General features: G+C 38.9%; 1 protein-coding gene across 1 annotated transcript in view; it reads right to left on the bottom strand.

The window, feature by feature from the left end:
- Positions 1–7086: 7086 nt before the first annotated feature.
- Positions 7087–24652, bottom strand: part of LOC127650449 (cytochrome P450 26B1) — a 19089-nt gene continuing 1523 nt past the window's right edge. Inside the window, exons 2-6 of the mRNA XM_052135896.1 lie at positions 16623–16847; positions 12586–12861; positions 12285–12440; positions 9949–10230; positions 7087–9425 (exon numbers count right to left, since the gene is read on the bottom strand). Of these exons, the coding sequence (XP_051991856.1) occupies positions 9033–9425; positions 9949–10230; positions 12285–12440; positions 12586–12861; positions 16623–16847 (1332 nt within the window). The 3' untranslated portion in view covers positions 7087–9032. The remainder of the gene's footprint in view (positions 9426–9948; positions 10231–12284; positions 12441–12585; positions 12862–16622; positions 16848–24652) is intronic.

Below are 24652 nucleotides of genomic sequence, written 5' to 3'. Positions count from 1 at the left end.
AGGAAGGGAGACAGAGAGAGTGTTTTACATCAGTGTTTTGTCTTTGACAGTGAAGGTGCGTGCAAGTGTCAGTCAATCACTCGGTCAATCACTTGTTGTTTCATTAGACTTACATTGTTCAGAGGTTATTTCAGTGGTGACTTTTGAGAAAATAAAATAAAATATTGATTTAAACTCAAAGTTACAACTTAATTTGAGACAAAATAATAAAGCAACTTTCCTTTTTTTTTGCTGGCGTTACAGACCTTTTCTGTGATTTAGAACTCCTCCAACTTGGACCATACATCTGCAACATTTGCCCACAAATATTGTTTTATGTGGGTTTTGACAAACTTAACACTAAATTCTTGAAATAAAATGGTACAAACAGGCAGTAAAAAATAAACAATTTGATATGAAGAGGCATATCTTTGGAAGAGATTGCATTTATACTGCAGGAACATTGGGGGACTAAGAGTGATGTGGTAAACCAAACAGCCCCATTCAGCTGCTTCAGTTTAGAGTTTATGAATATGTAGCCAAGTGGAGAAATTTCATGACATTTAAATGTAGTCATAAATTGGACGTGGCCCCTTTAAGAGCCAGAGTTTTGCGACACCTGCTTTTCGGCACTCTCTCGTGTTAAAAACGTGAGAACATACGTTGTGCAAGAGAGCTCCCAGTTTTGTTCATCGTTTGAGAATGCTTTGGGATGCATATGGATTGCATGTGTGGAGTTTGACAACATATGCGCATGCGAGGACTGGTATTTAATTTCCGTATTTAATTTGGTTGTATTTTCTTTCATTTTTAATACAATATGTCCCCATCGATCACTGTTTTAAATTTGTTTTTGTTTATTTGTTTTTTAACAGCTGTCAGTATTAACCCCCAAAATATATTTTTGTATCTGTGTTGTTTCTTTGCAACCCACCAGCTGCAAATTTGTCAGAATTTCTCTGGCATCCTGCTTCTACATAATATGGCCTTGCTATAACATGTGCATAATCTGTGTGATTTATGGTAATGGAAACTTTAAAGTAAAGTAATTCAAAATATGATTACTTTTCCCATTAAGTAATCAGTAAAGTAATCTGATAGCATTTTTTAGCAAAGTAATAATTAATCTGTAGTGGATTACTTTTTAAAGTAACTTGCCCAACATTGCTTTTAGCTTGAGAGTAGCTCCATATCCACCCATATGTCTATGTGAGAACTCCACTCAAACCTCTTGCAAAACACTTTGAATGTAATCATCGGCCTGCTTATACCTGAAAAGGAAAATGTGCTTAAGAGAAAGACTTGTGTGTTATTTTTTTCTGGAGTATCTAAACAATGTCAGACTACAGTTTATTTTAGTCTCCACATTGACTCTGCTGTGAGTCAATGAATCATGCTGTAAATTTCCAATCATTATTCCCTAAAAACGATACCAGATTGAAAAGACACATAGATGGCCATTTTCTGGAACGTCTGGGCATGGTGTGAACCACACTCCAGAACTGGTTGTTACAAAAGGTCATTGTTCATAAACAACCCAGAATGAAAGCCTGAATACATTCACAGACTGAAGTGTATACACACTGGTTTGACATTCTGTCAGCCAGACCCAGAGCACAATGGAGACATTGTGAATTCAGACTGAAAATCAGAAAATGAAAAGTTATCATGGTCTTAAGAATCAAAAAACAAAGGATAAATATTGAATTACAGTGTTAAAGGTACATTACATGATTTTAGTTTTTAATACCATGTATAAAATGACCCTTCTACCCAGGGCCATTGCTCAAAGTCACAACCCAGGATTGATTTGGGTGGACCTCCTGTCTTCTGGGCTCATTATGCTATACACAGAGCATTTAATCCACCCACCCCCAATCAGAAAGTTAAGTCAATTAGAAAACTCTCTGCCTCTCTGCCATTTACATGTTTGAGTTTGCTGGCATGGGTTGTCTGTGGAACAAAGGTGTGTGATTAGGGAAATGGGGGCAGTGTATTTCAGTGCCCAAGTCTAGTAGAATTAGCAAAAAAAAAAGAAACCGCTTACAGCACTTGAAATCCTACAAGTGTGCTTAAAGTACTTTTATATATGCTGTTACCAATTATATTTCTGATTCACCAAACCACACCAGCTGTGCAAAAGTCCCAAACTATCTCAGCTGAATCAAATCAGATGTTCTTGCTAATCAGGCACGATCACATGAGATAGTCCTCACATCTTAATAGGCGTACTTCCTTATAAAGTATGCAAAAATCTGTACTGTCACGGTTCTGTCATTCTGTCAGTCTGGGTTTTTGTCTGACAGAACCGTGGCATCATCGTCTCATGTCTGTCTTTGTGTGAGCACATGCTTTCGGTTGTATTCTCTGCCATGCACTCTTCAGTCTGTCTTGTTTCATGTCAGGAGCGCGGTGTCTGGATCCTGACTACCTGTCTGGTTTCGGTCCATGTCGGAATCCGGACACTCGTGCTCCACGTCTGTCTATTGACATGGGTGCATTGCTCTTATGTCATCTTGGTAGCATGTGCGCATCGCATTCCGTGCCCTGGTCACGAGTTGTCTTCAAGTCGTCCTGTTTTTTTTTTGTTGCCTGTTGCGTGCATCACGTGGCATTTACCTTGCGATGTACGCTCAGGTTTCATTTAATGTGAGAATGCATGGCATCACTTTGTTTGGCATTGCTATGCATTCTCACGCCTTGTTTGTCGGTTGGCATTGGCGTATATTGCTTTCTTGTCTTGGCAATGTGCGTTCATGCCATTTTGGTGTTTTGTTGTCTTTTGAGAGTATATGGCTTTGTTTAGTTTCTGTATCACCACGTGTCTCTCTGGCTTACGTTATATCCCGCCTCCTTGTTTGCTTATTAGTAGTTAATTTGCCTCACCTGTCCTCTGTTAACCAGTTTGAAATCTCTCCCCATTTTACTAAAAGTTCAGGGGGAGGGGGGACTTAAGGACATCTGGGATGCGAAAGATACACAGTTAGTGATATACATTTCTGTATGAAATGGCTTAACCATGATGTCATCACGTGCCCCATTTTTATCAATAAAAGAACATTTGAATGGAAACAGGCAGAAGAACATTATTAGGCAAAAGAGCCTTATTTAAAGGATCCAGTAATGACACTGGAAGTGCTTCAGGAATAGTTGTGTTATAATTTCTTTGTTATTGTTTACATGCTTGAAATGCTCTATAGGTACAAAGAATGTTGTTTCTCATGGTCAAATTACACTGGTTTAACAACACCACAGTAAAACTCCACTGTATTTGTGTATTTACCTCGGTTTAACCCCACTAAATGCCTGTTGTTTTTCAGGTATTTGTTTGATTGTAGTTCCATGACCAAACATGGAACATGGACCAAATAAGTTCTGTCAACACTCCATCCTGGCTTCTCAGATGAGGGTTTATACCCCAAATCAGCTTAGCAATTACCCGCAAATTGAAACCATACATCTCCATTGCTTTGTGACGATACACATTGTTCCCAGTATTAGTGTGCTTTTGGCAATTCAAATAATACAGGGTTGTTTCCATCAGAATTTTGATGCTAAACAACCACAGAAAAATGTAAGGGCATGATCTTTCTTATCATATACATTATTATTACTTATTTTTACAGTTTGACCTTAGCTATACCTTGATATATGACTATTATCTGCTTGATATCTGTCTAAATCGTCCAGGTTTAACTGTTTAATTGCTGACAAATTAAGGCCAACTTCATTGTGGTAATTGTTCTGTTCTGTGCAATTAATAAATATCTAATCATTACAGCATTTTAAACACAAATCTGCTAAATGTCTGTCAACCATGGATATTTGCTTTTTCAATTGTCACAGCATTTCTTTCCAAATGTAGTCCAGTCCACTCAAAACTGTTTGCATGTCTTTGGATTTCTCTGTTCATTCAGACCTTTGTATTCCTTAAATTAAACTGTCAAACAACAGATGAGAAGTGGAAACATTTGTGCTCTCATCAAAAATGTTGTGTAGAAGAGGGATTGCTGCCTCATAGGGGTACCTTTAGTGATCATGGATACTGTATAGCACAGTGTTTTCAATTGAGAATTCAGTCCAAGAATCCTGGAAGCATCTCCATGCCCTTCAAAAATCTTCTCCTAGGTGTGCTCACAGACATTGTGGTTGGAAATGAGGATTCCTAAAAGGGTTGGGAAAGGGGAGCTTTTTAATCTCATGGGCTCCTCGTCATCTTCATCATTGATCTGATTTTCAGTATTGATTATGTTGTTTGATTTGTCTTGAATACAGATAAAGGGCAAAGGAAGTGACCCCATTAGCGATCTGCAATGATCTTATGAGAAACCAGATAGCGATGGGATAGAGGAGCTTTCTTGTTGTCCAGAGTGTCAAGATGTTCTTCCCTTCCTCCCATAAATTATTCTACTTAGCTTACATCATGGATCAATATCACTAAATATTAATTACACTGTACTCAAGCCAAGTGGAGAAATTTCATGAAATGTAACTCTAGACATAAATTGGACGTGGCCACTTTAAAAACAGGAGTTTTGCCACACCTGCTTTCTGACACTTTCTTGAGTTGAACATACAACATTGAGTTGTGCATGAGAGCTCCCAGTTTTGTTCATCGTTTGAAAATTCTCTGGGTAAATTACAATTTTAAACAAAATGCTTATAAATTGCATTAAATATGTGTTCAGAAGAGTCACATGTTAAAATGTAATATTTGTTATGGATCATTTTTGAAGGATGCAAATGGATTGTAGGTGTTGAGTTTGACCACGTTTGTGCACATGTGAGAACTGGGTATGTACATTTAGTATTAATCATATCTCACTTTAATGATTTCTTACCCAGAGTGTACACTCACTAAATAGAGACCGAATGTCTCAAGGGGATCAAACAAAACGCATCGAATACAATAAATGGCATGGATTGACATACATGTATTTTTGTTTTCTTTTTGAAATCGAAGGTGCCGGAAACACTGTGCCAGACCGTATTGGCCCAATTGAACCCCTGGCCCTAGTATGCTTTTTGGGATTTTACCTTTACTTTAGTGTGTAATAAAGCTGTTTGCAGGGTTGGGAGGGTTTCTTTTGAAATGTATTCCACAACAGATTACAGAATACATGCTTGTAAAATTTAATTTGTAACGTATTCTGATTACTGAAGGTTAGTAACATATTATAAATACTTTGGATTACTTCTTCAGCACTGGTTGATTTTTTTCACTTGTTTTGACAATAAAAACTCTTCCAGTACAATAAGACAAAATACACATGTTAAAAATACATTCTCTGAAAAACGAAATATCTTATGCAGTGTTGTTTCTAAAACAAGATAAATCAAACTGATCTTGTTTTAAAATTTTTTGATATTTTTACAGGAAAACAATATAAAGTGATTATCAAAAATATGATTTTTGCCCTAATATCAAAGATCTTACTTGAAACATACTTCTCTGTCTGCTGGTATGAATGTAACACATCATAAGAAAGTGTTTCACCGCTGTTCAAATGCACTTTGGATCGCATCATTTATATGTATAAATGTTTTCCATCTGAAAGGACTAAATATTAAACGAAAGAAATGTAAAAAAAAATGCAAAGTCATCTCTTCAGCACTCAAAATACTTTTTGAATGTAACTGTATTCTAATTATTAATGATTTAAATAGTAACAGTAGTGGAATACGTTTATTTATATTTTGTATTTTAAATACGTATTCCCGTTACATCTACGTATTCCGTTACTCCCCAACCCTGTTTGTGAGGCATTGCTGATAACAACTTTTAGACATACACTTCCATACCACTCTTAGAGCATACTTGGATGGTTTTAATAACTAAACATCATGTGATAATTATTGAAAAACAAAACAAAACCATTAATGACAGCCTCCAAAGCATAAATGAGAATATTGTGTTGTTTGTGGGCCATTGTGTGCTAAGCTCTTTGAAGTAAATGCGCTGGTCAACACATCTGGCATAGATTGGATAAAGCTGTTGTTGTTTGTTGAATTGTGTTCTGTGACTGTCCTTTTCACCTTTCCAGATGAAATATAAGATATATGTGCGTGTCTCCATGTGTGTATTAGTGGAAAACGTACAGTAATCACTGAGGACATACAGTATGTGGTCACTTATTGTTATACAATTTTGTTACTTAAAAGGATAGTTCATCCAAACATTATAATTCCCTCATCATTTAATCACACTTATGTCATCTCTATCTTTTATGACTTTCTTTCTTCTGTGGAGCACATATGAAGATTTTTTTTGTCAGTGGGGTCCAAAACTTTCAAGCTCTAGAAAAGACAAAGGCAGCATAAAGACTCAAATGATTTAATCCATGTAGTTTAATTCCCAATATGATCGGTTTTGGGTGAGAAACAGACCAAAATGATAGGCTCCTATGTATATATGTACATGTGCTGTACACGTGTTCTGCGCATGCATCAAGCTCAAGGAAGTGTGATGGAGCTTCTCTCATGAACACATCAATTTATAGTGAAAAAGGAGTAACATTTTAGTCAGTTTCTCACCCAAAACCAAACATATCACTTCTGAAGACTTGGATTTAAAAGTCATGGATTTATGCATTAGATGCCTTTATGCTGCCTTTATGTCCTTTTTGAAGCTTTAAAGATTTGGACCCCATTGACTTGAATTGTATGGGACAAAAACACATCACGTGTTCTTCAAAAGAGTCTCCATTTTCTGCAGAAGAAAGAAAGTCTGAAAGAAAGCTTGAGATGGCATAAGGGTAAATGATGAGTAAATGATTGGTTTTGGTGAACTATTCCTTTGAACATTGTATATACACAAAGGCTTGATCATAAGTCATGACTCATCATGATGTCAGATAGTGAGAACAAACAAATACGATCACTTTTCAAATCATCAAACAAGTCTCATGTGGTTGCATGGTGATGTACAAGATCTGAATGTGGTTAAAAACTCAAATATGTTTATCCATAATTAAAATATTGAGTTGAAAACATATCCTGATACTCAAAACCAATATTAAAAAATTATGAATCAAAAGAAGCTGTTAATATTGTTGAGGAAAACAAGATAATAGGAAAGAATTAGGACTGAATGAATTATTTTCACATTATAGTTTATTACAAGTGTTTATAAAATTACCAAGTACATTTAAGAATCACTGTAACAAAAAAGGAGAGAGAAACATTCATATTTGAACTAAGTGAAATGTGGATTTGTAAAAATGAATAAAATATATGTACAGACAAACTCAACAATCAACAAAAGAACAGAACATGTAGTCAAATGGCACTCAAAATAAACATACCTCGCAAGTGCTTCTGTATATTAATATTAACTAAATGCAAAGGTAATAATGATAACAAAATTATAATTATTACAATAAGATAAAACCATATTAACATTTAAACACTGTTTACAATATAACTGAAATTCATATAATTCTAAATAGAACAGTATTTACCAACAGACTTTACTTTTACTAGAACTCTATTCTGAAATATAACAAAAATAGCACTTAAAATAATATTTATTACAATAATAATATTATTAGCAAGAATATTATGATATTAGACAATGCAAATATGCTTTACCCATAGTAAGTGAAATGCCAAATCCCTCTTTGCACTCACAGCACGAACATTTGCTCAGAAATTGCAAATCTCCACTTCAGAGAAAGGCAACTCTCTGTTAGAAAATGATACACTGAAAGCAGCAGACGTTAATTGTTTTAATTCATGAAGAAGAAAAAAAATCAGTGGCATATTTTATCCAAGAAAAGTCATTTGCTTAGCCTGTAAGGAAGTGAAGGAGGAACCCCATTGGGTTTCTCATTTCAACAAGAGTCCTACTGCCTCTCCCCCGACCCTATACGGCAAGTCATCCACATGCAGAGTTCCTGTGGCTATAAGTCCCTTCAAAGGCATCACAAGAAAACTCTCTTGATTGGTGGTATGCAGTAGGAGTTAATGATTAATGATTGGTCATTCAGTTTTGTCATCATCTACTGTATATTCAGTATAAATTCTTCTTATATTAATGCAATGCGGAGCAGCATTAAAACAAGTTTGACCTTTACAGAGGTCAGCTGGCATTCTGCTCCATCATATAAATAAAAAGCGACTCCCAAAGCAGCATATATCACAGTTATGACTTGTTTTCATAAATGTCTTCAGATATAACATTTGCAGCAGGAATGAGTCGCTCATTCCCTATATAGCTTGTTTTGAGAGCCCGACTTTAACACAGACACGCACAGCCAAAGTTAGACAGAGATTATGTCGTGTGGCATTGCAGTAATAAAGCACAGGGTCATTTTCTCTCATGCTCTCTCACTATTTATATATCTCTCTTCATGTCTGTCCTCTTCTCACTCTCTTACAAAGAATATTATGAATTGTCACTTATATACAGATCATGTATAACAAGTGCTGGGTAAGTCTGAAAGCTCCTTCTGTACTGCAATGTCACCTGAGTAATTACACAATCCTCCTATTCATTCTAGTTTGCACTGCCTACTCTAACTCCTAATACCTTAGCTGAATAACAACCTGTCCACGCACACAAACACACACACATTCATGCAAGAAAAACATGTAATGTATTTACACACACAAAAACACATACTGTATATACATATAAATGAACTCACTCAGATCTGCACCATTCACACTGAAATACACAAAAACCATGAAAAACTCTCATACATATACATAACTTCTAATAATAATAAAAAAAATAAAATTCAAGACTGATTCATCCAGACCCGTCCTGTGCTGTGCTGGTTAAAGCAGAACTGGCCATACCCTGTGACATCTACATTGGCAGATGCTTATATGACTGTTCCTTTAAACCTCCACATCTTTCTTAAAATCTTACTTGTGCTCTCCTTATGTAGCAATAAGTTTAGTTACATTTATATATTTTTGTTATATTTTTTTGCATTTTCTTTACAAATGATAGACTATACATTTTTGGCAGATGAGAGTGTCTTTTAGGAAACTTCTGGTGACAGCTCCATCGGAGAAGACTTCTCCTTTTCTTTCCTCTCAATCTGTCACACAGTGGCATCCAGCATGTCATTTGATTTGGCCATGATCTGGTTCTGGTTGGAGTCAAGGCCATAAAATTTTACGCGAAGGCCGTCGGTGGGGTGCACCACGGGGACTGAAACCATGCGGGGGAACGTCCGCGTGGCTAACTCGAAGCGACTGCCTCCAGCAAGCTCCACAGCCAGAAGTTTGAGGAAGAGGGTGGCCAGCTGCTTTCCCAAGCAGGAGCGAACACCGCCACCAAAGGGCAGGTAGTGGAAACGACCTTCACGATCCTCACTGCGCTCTGGACTGAATCGGTCAGGGTCAAATGCCTCCACATCTTTAAACACAGCCGATGTGTCATGTGTGTCACGGATGCTGTACATGACACTCCAGCCTTTGGGTACTTGCACGCCCTAAGAGAGGGAGGAATATATGATTAAAAGAGAACATTTACAGAATAAAGATAGACTTTTAACAAGGATATAGCCAGAAACAAACTTTACAGAAATAGATGAACGCAAACGCTAACGTTTGGCAACGTGTATTCCCAATGCGTGGTTGAACACATTTACTGTGCGTTTTTGCGTTACTATGTTTGGGTAAAGGAGGGATGACGGAATAATTGTTGCAGGAGGGAGGTAAGCAGCAGTTTACATTTGCTTACTCTAGTGTTGTCATTGGTCAGATTAAATGAACATACTCCTCCCAAACTTTTGTTCAGAGCTCCATGTTGTGTGATGAATCACGGTCTGACTCTGACATTGCGGAACACAATGATGCATGAAAAATTAGCGTCTGCGTTCACGTATTTGCACAGAGTGATGACTTTAACAACAAATTACCATTAAGTGCAACAAAATAATAATAAATATGCAATACAATGGCATAGTCAAGGTGTGAAGCTATGACATTCTCTGCATGTCCAAAACAACTTACATCCAACTCAAAGGTCTGTGTGGCAATGCGGTAGCCTCCAGACACGGGGGCAAAGAGGCGCAGGACCTCTTTGATCACGCAGTCCAGGTACTTAAGGCTAATGATGCAGTCCAGGCGTAGTTCGCCCTGACAAAGACAACCATCGTGGAGCAGGCCGCAACCTCGCAGCTCCTCACGCAGCTTTTCAAGCACCGCAGGGTGTCGCAGTAACTGCATGATAAGAGATGTGCTGGCACTAGCTGTTGTGGCAAAAGCAGCGAAGATCAGCTCAATTGTGGACTCCTGATGGAGACAGGGAGAGATGTTTGTAACTCATCACAGATTTGAATGTAAAGCACTCAGTCCTATCCAAAAGTCCTATTGTTAACATTCACTTCTAGTTATTGGTAAAGGGTTCTGGCAACTTTGTCAGATGTAGGAGAACCAGGGTACAGACACTGTGTAACATATTGTAAACATTGAATCCAGGAACTGAATCTATGGAAAGAAAGTGTAATCCCAGAACACTTCTCTTCTGCCAATGCAACCCCGATTCATGTATCTGTGATGTACAAAAAAAACTCTAATTGACTCTAATCAATGGACAATATTCTGACTAAGAGTAACGTTTCTAGTCATATTCTTATTAACATGATATGGAGTATATCCTAATTAAAGGATGAGTACAAGGCCAATGGAACGAATTCAGCAGTCAGCTACTGTACTAAAATCTGACTTTTCCTGAATTCTTATGGATGATTGAGCGTCTTTATTTCTTTTCTTTCCTTTTTTCTCTGTCTTTTTTTTCTCTCTGAGGTTTGGCAGCCATCTTCCACAAGTCTGGAGTTTTCTTTTCTCTCTCCCTTCCTTTTTTAACTGCTTGCCAGTGAGTTGGTGTTGACAGCCCCAGGAGCCACCCCTGCCTACCACTATCTGATGTTTTGAGCAAGTGGTGTAGAGACCATGCATGTACATCATAAAAGAAAACCCTCTGAAGCCTTTAAGTGAAATAACCAGGTAACAACTGCCAACAGAAAAACATTTATTGACCATCATATGTCACAATCTCAGTGTCACCCAGTTGTGGAATGAGAGCAGTCAGTGGGAAAGTGTTTTGCCATAGAGCCACTGCCTTTCAATGTCGAAGTTTTAACTTCCTTTTGGCTTTAATAAGTCATCAAGTAATCATACTTTGACATCACTCTGAAAAAAAAATATGTTGAAAAGAAAACGATAAATTGAAAGAAAAAGATTGTGTGATGACCAGTTTTATGGATGAGTAATGTGTTTTTACAGCAGACAGAAGTGACCAAAACACTCAAAAACCTTGCAGGTGTTTATGAATTGAGCCACCTTGTTTGCCATAAACAAAACATCCCCTAATAGCACACATACATCACCCAGACATCTATTTTATGTTTTTGTTTATATCTGGAAGGCATACTTTTTAAGTTGTTTGCTCATCTGCAGTATGTCTATAAGACATTTCCTCCTGGATGTCAATTAATCATTTAGCAGATGTCTTTGAGATTATGATTTAGAATGTTTGTAAATCTGATCTTTTCAAGACGTTTAGCAGATTTTAATTAGAATGTGATGCTTTCCAGATGAAAAGCTCTAAAACAAACATCTCAGAGACCTACATGTGCTATCTGGGATTGGAACATCTTCCAAAAACTATTTTAAAAAATCATCGTTGAGATGTAACTATGTGATATTGTATATTCTGATATTCCCAAGGTTGCTCCAGTAACACAGCACATTGTTTTAGAGAGAACTCCTCTATTATATAGCCACAGTTGAGCTGATATGTTCACAGCCTACATAGGTAGCTACCTTCTGAGACAGCATCCCATTTGTCATGGAACCTTATTATTGACTGATCTGATGTCAGCTATTCTCCTACGGTCACTCATGCAAATCAAACAAAGTGCTAACAGTTTATTCCAAAACCTTTGTTGTTAACATGTTGCTAAGCCAACACCACAATAGTCCAATAGCACAAAAAACACAAGCACACACTGTGGTTGACACATGTTGTAGTATGGGTGAAATATTGGGTGGCACAACCCATTTATAAGTGGAACATTTGGAACAGAACTGTTTAACAATACTTTTTAGCTTCTTACTACTTTATACTTACAACAAACATTTCTCTCGGCTATTTCCGCCATCTTGGATTTAGTTTTTTCCACAGAGCTCATTGCCATGCATTCTGGGATTGGTTTTAATACATTACTTTAGGAAACATGCAACGCTCCCCAAAGTGCACCTATGATGTCTCAGAATGCTGTCTAGATATGCAGCTCAAAAGGTTCTGGAACAGAACTACTGTGTATTACTGATGATTCCCTCACCTTGAGCTCCTGCATTGTGAGCTCTGTGTTGTTTTCCTTGGCGCTCTCTAGAAGCACATCAAGAGCATCACTGTAGTCTTTCCCTTGTGTATGGAGTGGCTTCTCTCGGATAGCTTTTTCTATACTTTTCTGGAGTGAGTCTCTTGCACGAATGCCCTATGCACACACAAAACAAGTGTATTAGTTTACCACCTCAGAGACTGCTGTATAGAATCCCACTGAGTTAGAAGTAAATATCCAAATAACATTTTAATTGTGAATTTAAATGTTTAGGACAATATACAGTAAAGTGACATTTTACCTTTCTGTAACCACTGAATGGCACGTCGATGGGAAGACTAAAGACATTCTCCACAAACTCCTGGAAAGTGTGGAAGAGACAGTGCAATTCCTCATCAGAGACTCGGAAACCCAGGAGCACACGCACCGCCATGTGGAAGGAGAGACGCTGGGACTCGCTGTACACATTGATGGGCTCAGGATTAGAGCTCCACACCCGCAGGGTCTCCTGAATAACCTGCTGGATCTTGGGCAGGTATCTCTCCAGAGCCTCATGACTGAAGACTTTAGCAAAGATCTGAGGAATAAAATTGAAAGTGTGGTGAATCTGCTGTGTTTTCACATTTAGGTAACAGTTTGGTTTGGTGTGTTTCTATTTGATGTTTAATTAATTTTTTACTTCATATGATAAAAGGCCAAAATGCACTAGGGAACTAATGTAAACACCAAACCTAAACCCAGAAATTGGATGATACAGTTTTTGAAATCTGTTGGTAGCCTGATAAATTGATACGTATGAGTGTATAAGCAGTATTCTTGTAGCTCAAATCTGGTTCTGAGCTATTCTTAAGAAGGATTTGTTTTGCCAAATGCCACAAAAAAAATTATCTAACTGGTCCAGGTGAGCAGGGTGGAGAATCTGGTTCCAAAATAAACAAAAATAAATACAATTCATGAATCTGACTCTCACTGACAGTATTGTGAACACAGCACACAGAAGATCAAGATAACCAGCCTGTATCTACAGGTATACTGCATTTAAACAGAGCTGCAGTGTATATGGACCTGTATATGGACCAAGAATATGGACCTGTATTTCTGAACTATGCTTGGCACAATACAACTGACCCATAATATCTCAATCCAGCATGTGCCATACACACGAGAAATGTCATCAAAATATTGTCCTGAAACCACAGTCAGCTGCTAAAGGCCAAGCTTATTATTCTTTAAGCCTGAAGCATGGAACATTCTCATCAATTCTAAAGTCTAACATTTTTGACCTTCTCCACCTCCACCTCTCTCTCTCTCTCTCGCTCTCTTTCTCTCTGAATATTTGTCTGATGTTCTGAGAGAGAGTTTCCATCTGCATCAGCAGTGAGGGTGAAAGGGGAAGGTAAGATTTTCCTAGCCACAGAAATGTAGTTCTAATGTGCCTCAGTTGTACTGGTTTGTTTAGTGAAATAACATCCATGTTCCAGTGCCGTCGACTAACAATAGCACTTTTTATATGCCATTTCACTCCAAATAGTGTGGCTCCGCCCCACTTTTCCACAGTAGTAAAGGGAAGAGGGTGGAGACTTATGTGTCCTCCTCCTGTCTCTCGCTCTGTGCTTCTTTTTCATCATGTCTAACTTTCATCAGGCCCATTTCTTTGTGTCTCCTTTCTTCTCTGTTCTTCTGCTCTGTGTAGTGTCATGCTGACCAGAACCCTTTCTTCCTTCTAACTCTATAACAAGTGTAACTCTTATAAAAGTATCTTATAAATGAATAATTTTGTCACCTTTCCAAACTATCTGAAATCTAACTTTAGATGATCCCTCTTATGTTACAATTGTACAAAAAGAGACAGAAAGGAACCCATTATAGCTGATCACCGGAATCTGTTGTATTTTGAATACTGGTCTACAACATGGCTATTGTTCCAAAAAGGCTTTTTGACTAGCTTAACCAACAAGGCTTTCTTGGTTAAACACCATTACAAGAAGAAAACACTGGTCGACCAACATCATTAGCTAAGTTTTTTGGTGAGCAAAATGGCTATGTTGGTCCACCAGCTAGACCAGCATAAACTAGTATACTGTAAATCAACATAGGAACTGCATGCTACTTAGCTGGCGTTTTCAGCACAAGAGCTCTATGATATCAACCAAATCCATTTTCCTCCAACACTTTGATTGGTTGTCAGTGTGCTTCTCCCTGTATCTGTCTACACATCCAGTGATCTGTCAACTTTACAACTTCACTTATTTCTGATCTTAAGTGCTTATGAATGTGTGTAGACATGTTTGCATTTACCCATAAAATAATACATGCAATACAACACTATATTTACTCTGCTTATTGGTATGGGTTCTGATTGGATTTATTGAAGTAATTATTTTCCTTTGGGAAGACTGAAGTCTTTACTTACTGGACAGACATCAGTCAAGCTCCGCTTTTGCCAGTCCCCATTATACAGGATTCTGAATACTACTGGAAAAAAACAGCCGCCTGTCTTCATTACAAAACGTGACTCCTTGTACTGCACTTTCCACATAGTACCCCCTTAAGAATTTCCATATGTCTTAAATTAAATGAAACTGCTCAAAGCTGCTGGTTTGACCAGAATGTAAGACCTCTTTATTCTTTCTAACCCTCCCTCCCCCCATTCACTTTCATTACACTTCTCTACATTTCCAATTTCCCTCTCTTTCCCTCTCTCCCTGCTGACTAACATAAAATCCCTCTCTCACAGCGAGAGCTCATTATGCAGACAGGTGAGCTGTAGCATTGAGAACCTGTGCCCTCTACTGGCCAACATAGTACATTCAACACCTCACCAAATCCACTATCTGTCGCATTCAAATGGACACTATGTAGTGTAGTGTATTTCCTTCTTTCTAATGTCTTCATGTCTGTAACCTTATGTCCCAGAGGGTTTAGGGGTGGTAGAAGGCTTGCTGATGTTATTGTTGAGATTGATGATTTAGTTCAATGAAACACCTCTGGCACATGGCAGTTCTCATGTCACTTTGTCCAGGGAAGGAAGGATTAGAGTCAGGATTCGGGAATTAAGTTTAGTCAGTACTGAGTCTGTAAGTAAATAAGGGGAGAACTCCTCTAAGACTAAACAGGTGACTACCGCTTGAAGAAATGTTGATTAACTACTTCCATATGGTATGTTTCTTTACAGTTCATGTGTGTACTTTTTCTGTTAAAATTCTTTCTCATATTCCATCTTAATACAGTATAAGTCAAATAAACGTAAGACATTTGTAGGTTTATGTCACTTAAAATTAACACAGTGGCTCTGTGGCTCTATCAAAACTTTGCTTTGCTTGTTTGAATGACCCAGACTGACACAGCAAAATTAGTTAGACAAATGGCATGACTTTGGGGTGAGACTATCTGTTTGTGCAGCCAAAAGAAGAAGGGAAAGTGATTATTTTTGCGATTCCGTTTGGTGACCCTAATACAGCAGAAATTACACACTTTAGCTTAACCTGCGTGGCCTAACTTAACCTGAAAGTGGGGCACTGCAATATTTATGTATCGAAATATAGGCTGCACTATGCGGTACATCTCTAGAGAGGTTGAGGAACAATTGAAAATGTTTTCATATTTAGTGTGCAAAGCAGGACATTGTATCCAGGCTGAAGGGATTTCATAAGGCAGTCTTTGTACGTCCAAGGCTGGCCGACTAATTAGTAGTCATTAGGGGGTTTGCGTGAGGCCCTGGACCTGGAGGATTAACCAGACTTATTACACCCCGCTGACTCCTCAATGGGACAGGTGTGTGGGGTGAAACTCAAGCCTCCAAGGGACTAAAGAGAGCCAGGGTACACAAAAAAACTATTTTGCCCCTCAACAATAGGTTGGATTTGGAGAGAAGGTAGATATGAGCATAATTCTCCATGTGGTCATTGTGAGCAGACTGTTATGGATAACAATAGTGAAAAGGGAAGCAAAGCATTGTAGGTATCTGCCTCCAGATCTTGAGAAGACATGACCTATGAATGGCAGTCCCCTTTCTATCATGTTTCTTTTTTTACTCAATCTCTTTTCTTCTTGTCTGTTTTATCTTTCTTCCACTCTTTAGTCCTCTAATTCAGAATGTTTTTTTTCTCACCACTGTCTTTCTGCTGGCATTTGCGATACAGAGAAATGGGGCACATAAATACTATCCATTAAGAGGTAAGGGGTGTGTGTGCACATAAATGTGGGTCCGTAAGTGTTACATGAACATAAAACTGCATTTAAGCACATATATATAGTGTATGCATGCATGCATATTTGAGTGCATGTATACGTAAATCTACATTAGCCAATATGTGCACAACAGTGTATAAACCATACCTTCCTCCTTTTGCGGTGGATGTCTCCTATGGAGTTGGCCAAGCTGTTGGGACCAAGTAGAGTGCTGGTGCTTTGTGGCCAGTCCACAGTGACAAGGCTGTGCTCTCCCATCAGAACCTTGCGCACATTCTCTGCCCCTGTGACCCGGATCAGCGGCCGCCCGAGCAGGTGAGTCTTGAATACGTTCCCATACTTCTGCCTCCTTGAAGCATGGAACCCTGCACCCTGCAAAAGACAAAAAGATATTGAAAGGCGGAATGCATTATCAGACACACTGGGCTTTAAAATATTACATAATAGACATAAATATTGACTGTGCAGCAGTATTTCATTTACAGCGGGGGAACTCCCACACAAGTCGCCTTGATTTTGACCATCCAAGCTTCCCCTTTTGAGATTGTTTGGCACCCCAACTTAGTGAGACAACCCTATGCATTGCAATTGCTGCATACCCCGTATTTGTGGCACTGTTAATGCACACTACAGAAAGAAACGAGCAGCGCACACAAGCAAAGCGAGCAGCACATTCAGACTTTTTTTTTTTATTAAATTGCAGCACTTTTTTGATTGATATTCACACAGTCATATGCTGATTTTGATTTTTGACATTATTTTTCAATATATGCTATTTTTATCACATTACATACAATTTAAACTGTTAGCTCACAACTCAAATATGACTTAAAATGTAATCGTTTCTTTTGCTGTGGCGTTGGAGATTCAGTAGCGGCTGAGTGCCACTGTTGAACAGCGGTGCAGGAAACACTGTTGAGCAGACATATAGTATTAGAAAACGAATTATCTTATTTTACATTAGCGTTCTATTGGAGAATCATACTAGCTAAATGGATCGCTCAGAATAAATTACATTTTATGATAGTTCCAACAAGTTATTAGCCTTAAGCCTAACAATACCCCCTTAAAACATTTTATGAACAGTGAACACACATGGTTGCGCTTGATATTGTAGGCTAAGGGGCTTTTTCCATGCTCGGCTGGATATTTAAGATCTGATGAGGTGTTAGGGCTAATAAGTATTTGGAATGAAGGGTGTTAGCCCTGTCGGATTAGCCTACTCATTTGTTTTTGTTTTGTAAGGATAAAAGGGTCCCGTTGAAAGAATTTTTTATGCAAGTGGGTTAGCTCTAGCAATTAGCAAAGACGGCACTCAGGCTTAGCCTTCAGTATCACGTTGAGAGAAGTGATCCAATGAGCATATGAGTACGGCCATTGGCTCAGAGAAGTCACAAGGTTTGTGTGAAAGACTATATGAATGTGCTAATAAGTGTGGAATCTAGTGCTTCCTGCTAACTTTCAGCTCTGATGCCTTCACCTCTAGGATTCAATAACAGGCATAGTGACCGCCCGAAATATCTGAATGGGAAGTGTAAAATTTGCAGCAACAGTCAACACTCTGGCTTTCTCAGGGCATGAGACATGAACCTGAATGGTATCTGATTGTGGAATGGCCCAAAGTTGCGCCGTAATTATGTTGCAAACATGATTTATATTACACATAATGCATATTAAAGTCACAGTTACAAACATGATAAAGACTCTTAGCTCTGAAGTGAGTTGCTCTGTATAACACACAGTAATTGCCTGTAGCCCTTGAGACCTCAGCTGAGCACATAAAGACGGCCTGTAACCTCTCAGCCTCACACACACAAACGTACACATACTGACCCCATGGCAGGAAGTGGCATTAGAGCTGTTTACTCCCCTTGACTCCTTCCCCCCTCACCTCACTAAGATTTGTAACCAGTTCCATCAGACTCCAACACTCACACACTTTTTGGGGGATAAAATTTGCAGCATGCAAGGCTTCTTTCCTGTTTGTTTGACTGAGAGATACTAGTTTCAGAACACTTTAATTCATCATGTGTGTTTGCATGTGCGAATGTAGTTATGTGTCTTAGATTTTAAAAGCCTTGTTAGGGACTGTTCACATCTAAGCGTTCTTGCTAAAGAACGCTTAAATAAAGCTAAATGCTGTGCAACGAATAGAACAGAACGCAGGTGACTCTCGGTGTGATTTTAAGGTGATATTAATTTTACCCTGACATGACGACTTAAAACGTGGCACTCTTGCAAAAAACACAGAAATCACAATGAGAAACGACGCAACAGAGACAACCATCTTCTAGCGTATGCTTGTACAGAAAACAATTGTAAAACAGCATAGACGGACACAAAAGTGCTCCTTAGAATGTTTCTGTAAGGACAGACTAGCTGATGTCAACATTACCGCCATTCCAAGGTCTCTAAAATAAGGAACAGACTATAAACATACACAAGATGCTTACTATCAGTCTATGTTTTCTTCAGCACTTTCCATTTCCATTTTCTCCCTTTCTGTCTGTCCTCAGTCCAGCAACCAATTTCATTGGAGATGGGCAAGTGCTCAGTGTTTCACCCACTTTGGGAAACTTGGGTTTGGGTTTCTAACTTCAAAATGACCACAACTTGAGACATATTGTAGATGATGTAGATGTTCTAAAAATGACCTCTTCTAGATGAAAATGCACACATCTTCTAGATGTCTGGGCGACGGATGTATCAGGCAATGTACGTTAACACTTTAGACAAGGTTAAACAAAGGGGGATTAGGTCTCGCTTTCTCAACTGCCAAAGTTAACACTGCAGGTCTGGCTGAAAATGTAAGAGAAAATGTGGCTGTAAATTCTGCAGTGGTGGACAACTTAAACCATATTTCACACTGTTATTTTTCACACTTTTCTTTCTCAGTTTACACAATTTTTCTGGCAGATGCCTGTTTGGGGTTTTATAGTTCAGGAATTGTTAACATTTTGGGGATTCTACTTTTTCAGACCCTTTGGTTCTTCATCAGGGGGAGTTGGATGAAGTCCTGATTTCAGCATCGTACCTGAACAGTCAGAGCTTCAGAAAACAAATAGACTGTATCCTGTGAGAAATAATGAAGGAAAGGAAGACATCTCAACCCCTAAAAAGTATGACTAGAGATTACCCTAAAGCATTGTGGACTGGGGGCTGAGCCACTTTGTGAACAGTGTGTGGGGTGAGAGATATGGTCACTAGCCAGCTCACAGCAAGTCTATACTTAAAGAGATTGAGGATTTCACATATCAGGTGAGTGTGAGGGCAAGAGGTAATGCTGACACGAACAACCACACACACAAACACAAACACACATCCCAAAGCAGGGGAACAGGGGGGAAAATAAATGTACTATCTTTCACCACATGGTGAGAACTGAGTGTGTGTGATGATGGATGAGCATTGAGTCAGTGTATGTGTCTGTTTGCTCCACTCTCAGCAGTGGGACTAGTCAGCATGAGAGAAAGGAGCAGTTTTCGACCTGACAGACCTAGGACAAGGCCATCTTTCACACATACCCAACATAAGGGCACTTTCATTCTCTGTTGATTTCTGTGTGTAAACACACTCATGCACAAGTGAACTTGTAATTTGTATTATATTATATTTGTTTATCGTCTTTGTTCTGTCATATTTCCCCTTCGGACAATTTCTATATTGACATCATTTGTAACCTGCATGAACTTGGGGTGTTCTGGGAACATTAACATTCGTTTTAAACACCACATGCTGTCATCCTTAACTGGCCAGGTCTCTTTTTTCACTCTCTCCAGGAGAGTAGTAGACAAACAGAGTGAAGCAGTACAATGTATGGTTACACACTGCATCACCAAAAATATATATGCATTTCACATATCTACATGTGTGTACAATATTTACACACACGTAGGGGCCAACAGTTCCCACTTAAACAAGTGTACACAGTAGGGCAGCCAAAAGAATTTAGCCTGCAGCCAAAAACAGTCCAGTCCTGAAGTGTGCATTACAAGATCATGTCCAAAAGACAAAGAAGATAGCAGTTAAAAGATGGGGAATGGTAGTGAGTGGAAGTGATTGACAGAGAGGTAAGCATAAGAAAAAGTTGATGGGAATGACTTGTTTAACAGACAATAGACTCGTTGAGCTGGAAATAGCAGAACAGGTCGCGAGGCAAAATGTGGAGACAAACTCGCTGGGCGTCACTGCACAGATGTCATTTGGCTAGAAGGTGAGAAATGTCCTCCCTCATTTCATGAGGCCACAGAAGCTCAGACGTGCAGCGAACGAAAATAAAACAAAAAATCCAAAAGGGTCACTGACGCACAAAACTCCACACACCCTGGAAAAGCAATGAGGTAATAATCTGCAGCTTACTTGCGTTGTCAAACACACACATGGTTGATTGTGCTTTTGTTCACATCTGCACGCACACACAGTAATGCATGGACACGGTTATGGTTACTTCATTAGACCAATCTCCAATCCTTCGCCTTTTCTTAAAATTGTCAGGCCAAGTGAGCGAAGGCAGATTGAATTCAAGAACGCCGTTAGACACTGAGGTAAGATGATCTCAATAAAATGCAATAAGCAATAAAATGAATACGATTTCCACAGTGTCGCTGTATGACAATAATGTGGGCAAGGCTCTTGGGAGGAGAACATGTGTGTGATTTGTGTGGGCTTCTGTTGCGTTTTGCCGTGATATATTTATTCTGTCAAACCTTAAACTTTTGAGTTATGCTCAGGACCATAAAAATATGGTAGAAGTGGCAGTTTAGGAAGACATAACAGACATGATAAACTGGATGTGTTTGGAATGAGAAATTAAAAGGGTCTGTTGGTTAAACAGCTGTTCAGATGTTCATTTTGAAACACCTACAGTATGTGTGTATGAGTGTGTTAACTTCTGTGATTTAAAAAAAAATCACTTCAAATGAAATTTGTCACTCAAAACAGAACATATCAGTTCTCCGCTGTGGTGTCTTGTCTGGTGGTGAAAGGGTTAACTCACCACATTCAACAGTTTATTTTATTTTGAAAAGAAATGTATCAATATTTTACAAAGGGGCGCAATATAGAGGACCACTTTTTTTCCATTGGCTCCTTCCACACAGAATGTGCTGGACTAAAAATACAAATTTCTGTGTAAACTGGACACCAGTTGAGCCTTCCACTACATAAATGTACCCTTTGTGTGGCTGTGGAAATGTTATACAAATGACCCCTTTATTAAAACCACAAAAAAAGCTTTTAATTATATTTATTCAGATCAGCTATGGTTGACCTGAACACTGGGGTGCTAAGCAAGAGAGCTGGAGTGCAATTTCATATGCAATTTGACCGCCATAAAGATGGGGAGAAGAGAAATATAGATGGAGCAGCGGGATTCGAAAAAAGTGTAAAGCAAGTTTTGGTTGGCACATGAGAGGGTTTCTTCGAAGTCTAGATTCATGCTGTTCTACGCTCTTTATTTCTATCACTTATTATTCTGACCCTTGTTCTCTCATCTGTCTGTATGTATAATTGTGGGTCTGCATCTCTTGGTCTAGGGGCTTATGTGTTTATTGGTTCAGAATGGGCAGGTAACTGCACAGGGGGAGTTCTCTGTGCGCTGACAAACAGTCTCAGCGTAAATAAAGATACTATGTCCATTTTCTGAAATAGCCCATTGGAATCTCTCAGGATGTGTGCGTTGGCCAGTCTCCATTGGTGTATAGACGGCATTTCTGCAGAGGAGAACATAAACAGAGAGAGAGGAAAGAGAGCAGAGGCAGTTGGAGCTGAGGTCCCATTATTTTTGCCAACAGTCAGCCTTTGGAGATACTGCACTTTGTTGCCAAAGAGGGTGATATTGAAGGATTGAGGTGCTGGGTGCTAATGGGTCAAGGGAAAAGGGCACATGTCTATGCATTAATTAAACAACATACAGTTTAAAGCATTGCAGCGTATATCAATATCATATATCAATCGCCATATATGATTTTGCTCTGTGCTGCTAAATCAATTCCAAAGCCCACGAGACAAGCGCATAGAACCTAAATGTGGGCGAACAAGGCCAAGCTGAGAGAATGGTCTCCCCTTTGACCTGGAAACACTTTGTGGAGAGAGATTATGGTTGTTCAGTACAGTGTGAGTGCTCAACCCTGGGACCCCCTTTTCTTCTCTTTTCTATCCCCCTACTTTCCTCCTCCTCCTCCCACTACTGCTGCCAAGCCCCCCTCACTCCTAAAGACAAGAGGCTGTTTGAGGGGTTGCTAGTGTGTTCCAGAGGTGAAAAGGGGGCCACACCATGCTGGTGCCAGTCATGCCCATTTCATGCTTGCTAATCCCGACAAGCCCCAGGAGAGAGCTGGAAGACTTTTCCTAAATCCCCAGGTCTCTATAGGCCATGCTCTGTGGAATTCTGATCAGAGCCCCAAGCCCTTTACCCTTTGTCCCAGGGTGTGGGTGTGTGTAGAGGGGGTTCTGACCCCCTGGAAGGCAGCTTTATTGCCACCCAGACAGTAGCAATCTGGGTCAAGGTGGAGGAGTGGGGTTGAAGTTAGGGAGGGCTGCCCAATGGGTAAGATGTGCCCTCAAAAACTGGTATGTGGTACGATAACTTCACATGTTAGAGAGCGTTCTCTGACATATAGTCAAGGAATTCTTACTACAATTGTAAATGAATGCATGATTCATTAATTCATGTATTTATGAGAACTGTTTGCATATAAAGTTTGAATAGAGTGAATGTGTCTAATTAAATTTGTGTTTGTGTCCGAGAGCTTTGCATGCACCTGTCTGAACTCACCGGTATCCACTACACTGTCATGTTCAAGCACATGACCAAAAAAGTAAAGATTATTGATACAAAGTAATTGCCCTGGTTTGGTCACAGTTAAGTTTGTGTTCCATATGGATATTTCAGCCAAAACTTAGAGCACTATGGAGAAGGGGACAAAGAAGAACGTTTCCACCAGATATTTTTGTGGTTAACTGAAAAATCTTTGTTATTTTTGGGTTCATAGGCAGACCAAAAGCATCCTAATATATAGATAGATAGATAGATAGATAGATAGATAGATAGATAGATAGATAGATAGATAGATAGATAGATAGATAGATAGATAGATAGATAGATAGATAGATAGATAGATAGATAGATAGATATAACTGAATGCAATTTCACTACTGAAGAAAGAAAGAAAGAAAGAAAGAAAGAAAGAAAGAAAGAAAGAAAGAAAGAAAGAAAGAAAGAAAGAAAGAAAGAAAGAAAGAAAGAAAGAAAGAAAGAAAGAAAGAAAGAAAGAAAGAAAGAAAGAAAGAAAGAAAGAAAGAAAGACCAATTGTGAGTGGAAAAAATGTCCACGATATCATCATGACTTTCTTACATCTTGGTCAATCACAGGCTTGTCCCGCTTTTGGATTCGCCTGTTCTGAGATTGGAGTCTGAAGGAGACAGACCGTGTAGAGAACCGACGGAGATAATGGGGTATTAAATGCATTAATATACACAGGTAGTTGAAAATCAATGCACGTTTGCAGAAACACAATTTAAGTTGCACGTTTGCACGGTAGCTCTCAGTCGCCCCGCAGTCCTGGCGCGAGCTATAGGTTACCGCTAAAAAGAAATATAAAGTGACAGAAGTTTGGCAAGAATGGAAAATCAAAATCCTATTGATTTTAAATATATAACTGGATGGAGTCGGTCTGTTTGGCTTATAGAGAGTGCGCCAGTTGTACGGAAATTCTCTCCAGGATTTCCATCAAGTTTGGAGAATCTGTTCCTGACAAGAGAATTTGATCTGTGCGCCACTCAGACCAGGACATTCCTCCCTGTCCCAACTGAATCTCAGCAAAGAGTGTAGACTTTCTTTAAATCCACTCCAACTGCTGCAAGCCAATGTCCCAGGGACATCTCTGTGTGCACCATGGATTTAATATGGAAAGAATTCCTAAAACATGTATTCACGATGTGCCTTTTAGATTTACTATATAAAATGGATTTTTATTGCGTCTACGGTTTAGGTTCGTCCAATAAAGTGCACTTTTTAAAATACCACATTATGACTGTGTTGAATTTGTTTTCCCCGTTCTTTTTAATGTGCTACCTTCGCGCGGTCTTATTTTATAATATTCTAATTGAAGCCATGTGGCTTAAGGAAGATACCACAGAGATCCCCTTCATGTACTATACACACACACACTCGCTG

The sequence above is a fragment of the Xyrauchen texanus genome, chromosome 1 (assembly GCF_025860055.1).
Source record: "Xyrauchen texanus isolate HMW12.3.18 chromosome 1, RBS_HiC_50CHRs, whole genome shotgun sequence".
Classification (NCBI taxonomy): Eukaryota; Metazoa; Chordata; class Actinopteri; order Cypriniformes; family Catostomidae; genus Xyrauchen; species Xyrauchen texanus.
Note: the sequence above shows the minus strand (reverse complement) of the source record. Positions and strands in the feature narration are given on the sequence as shown.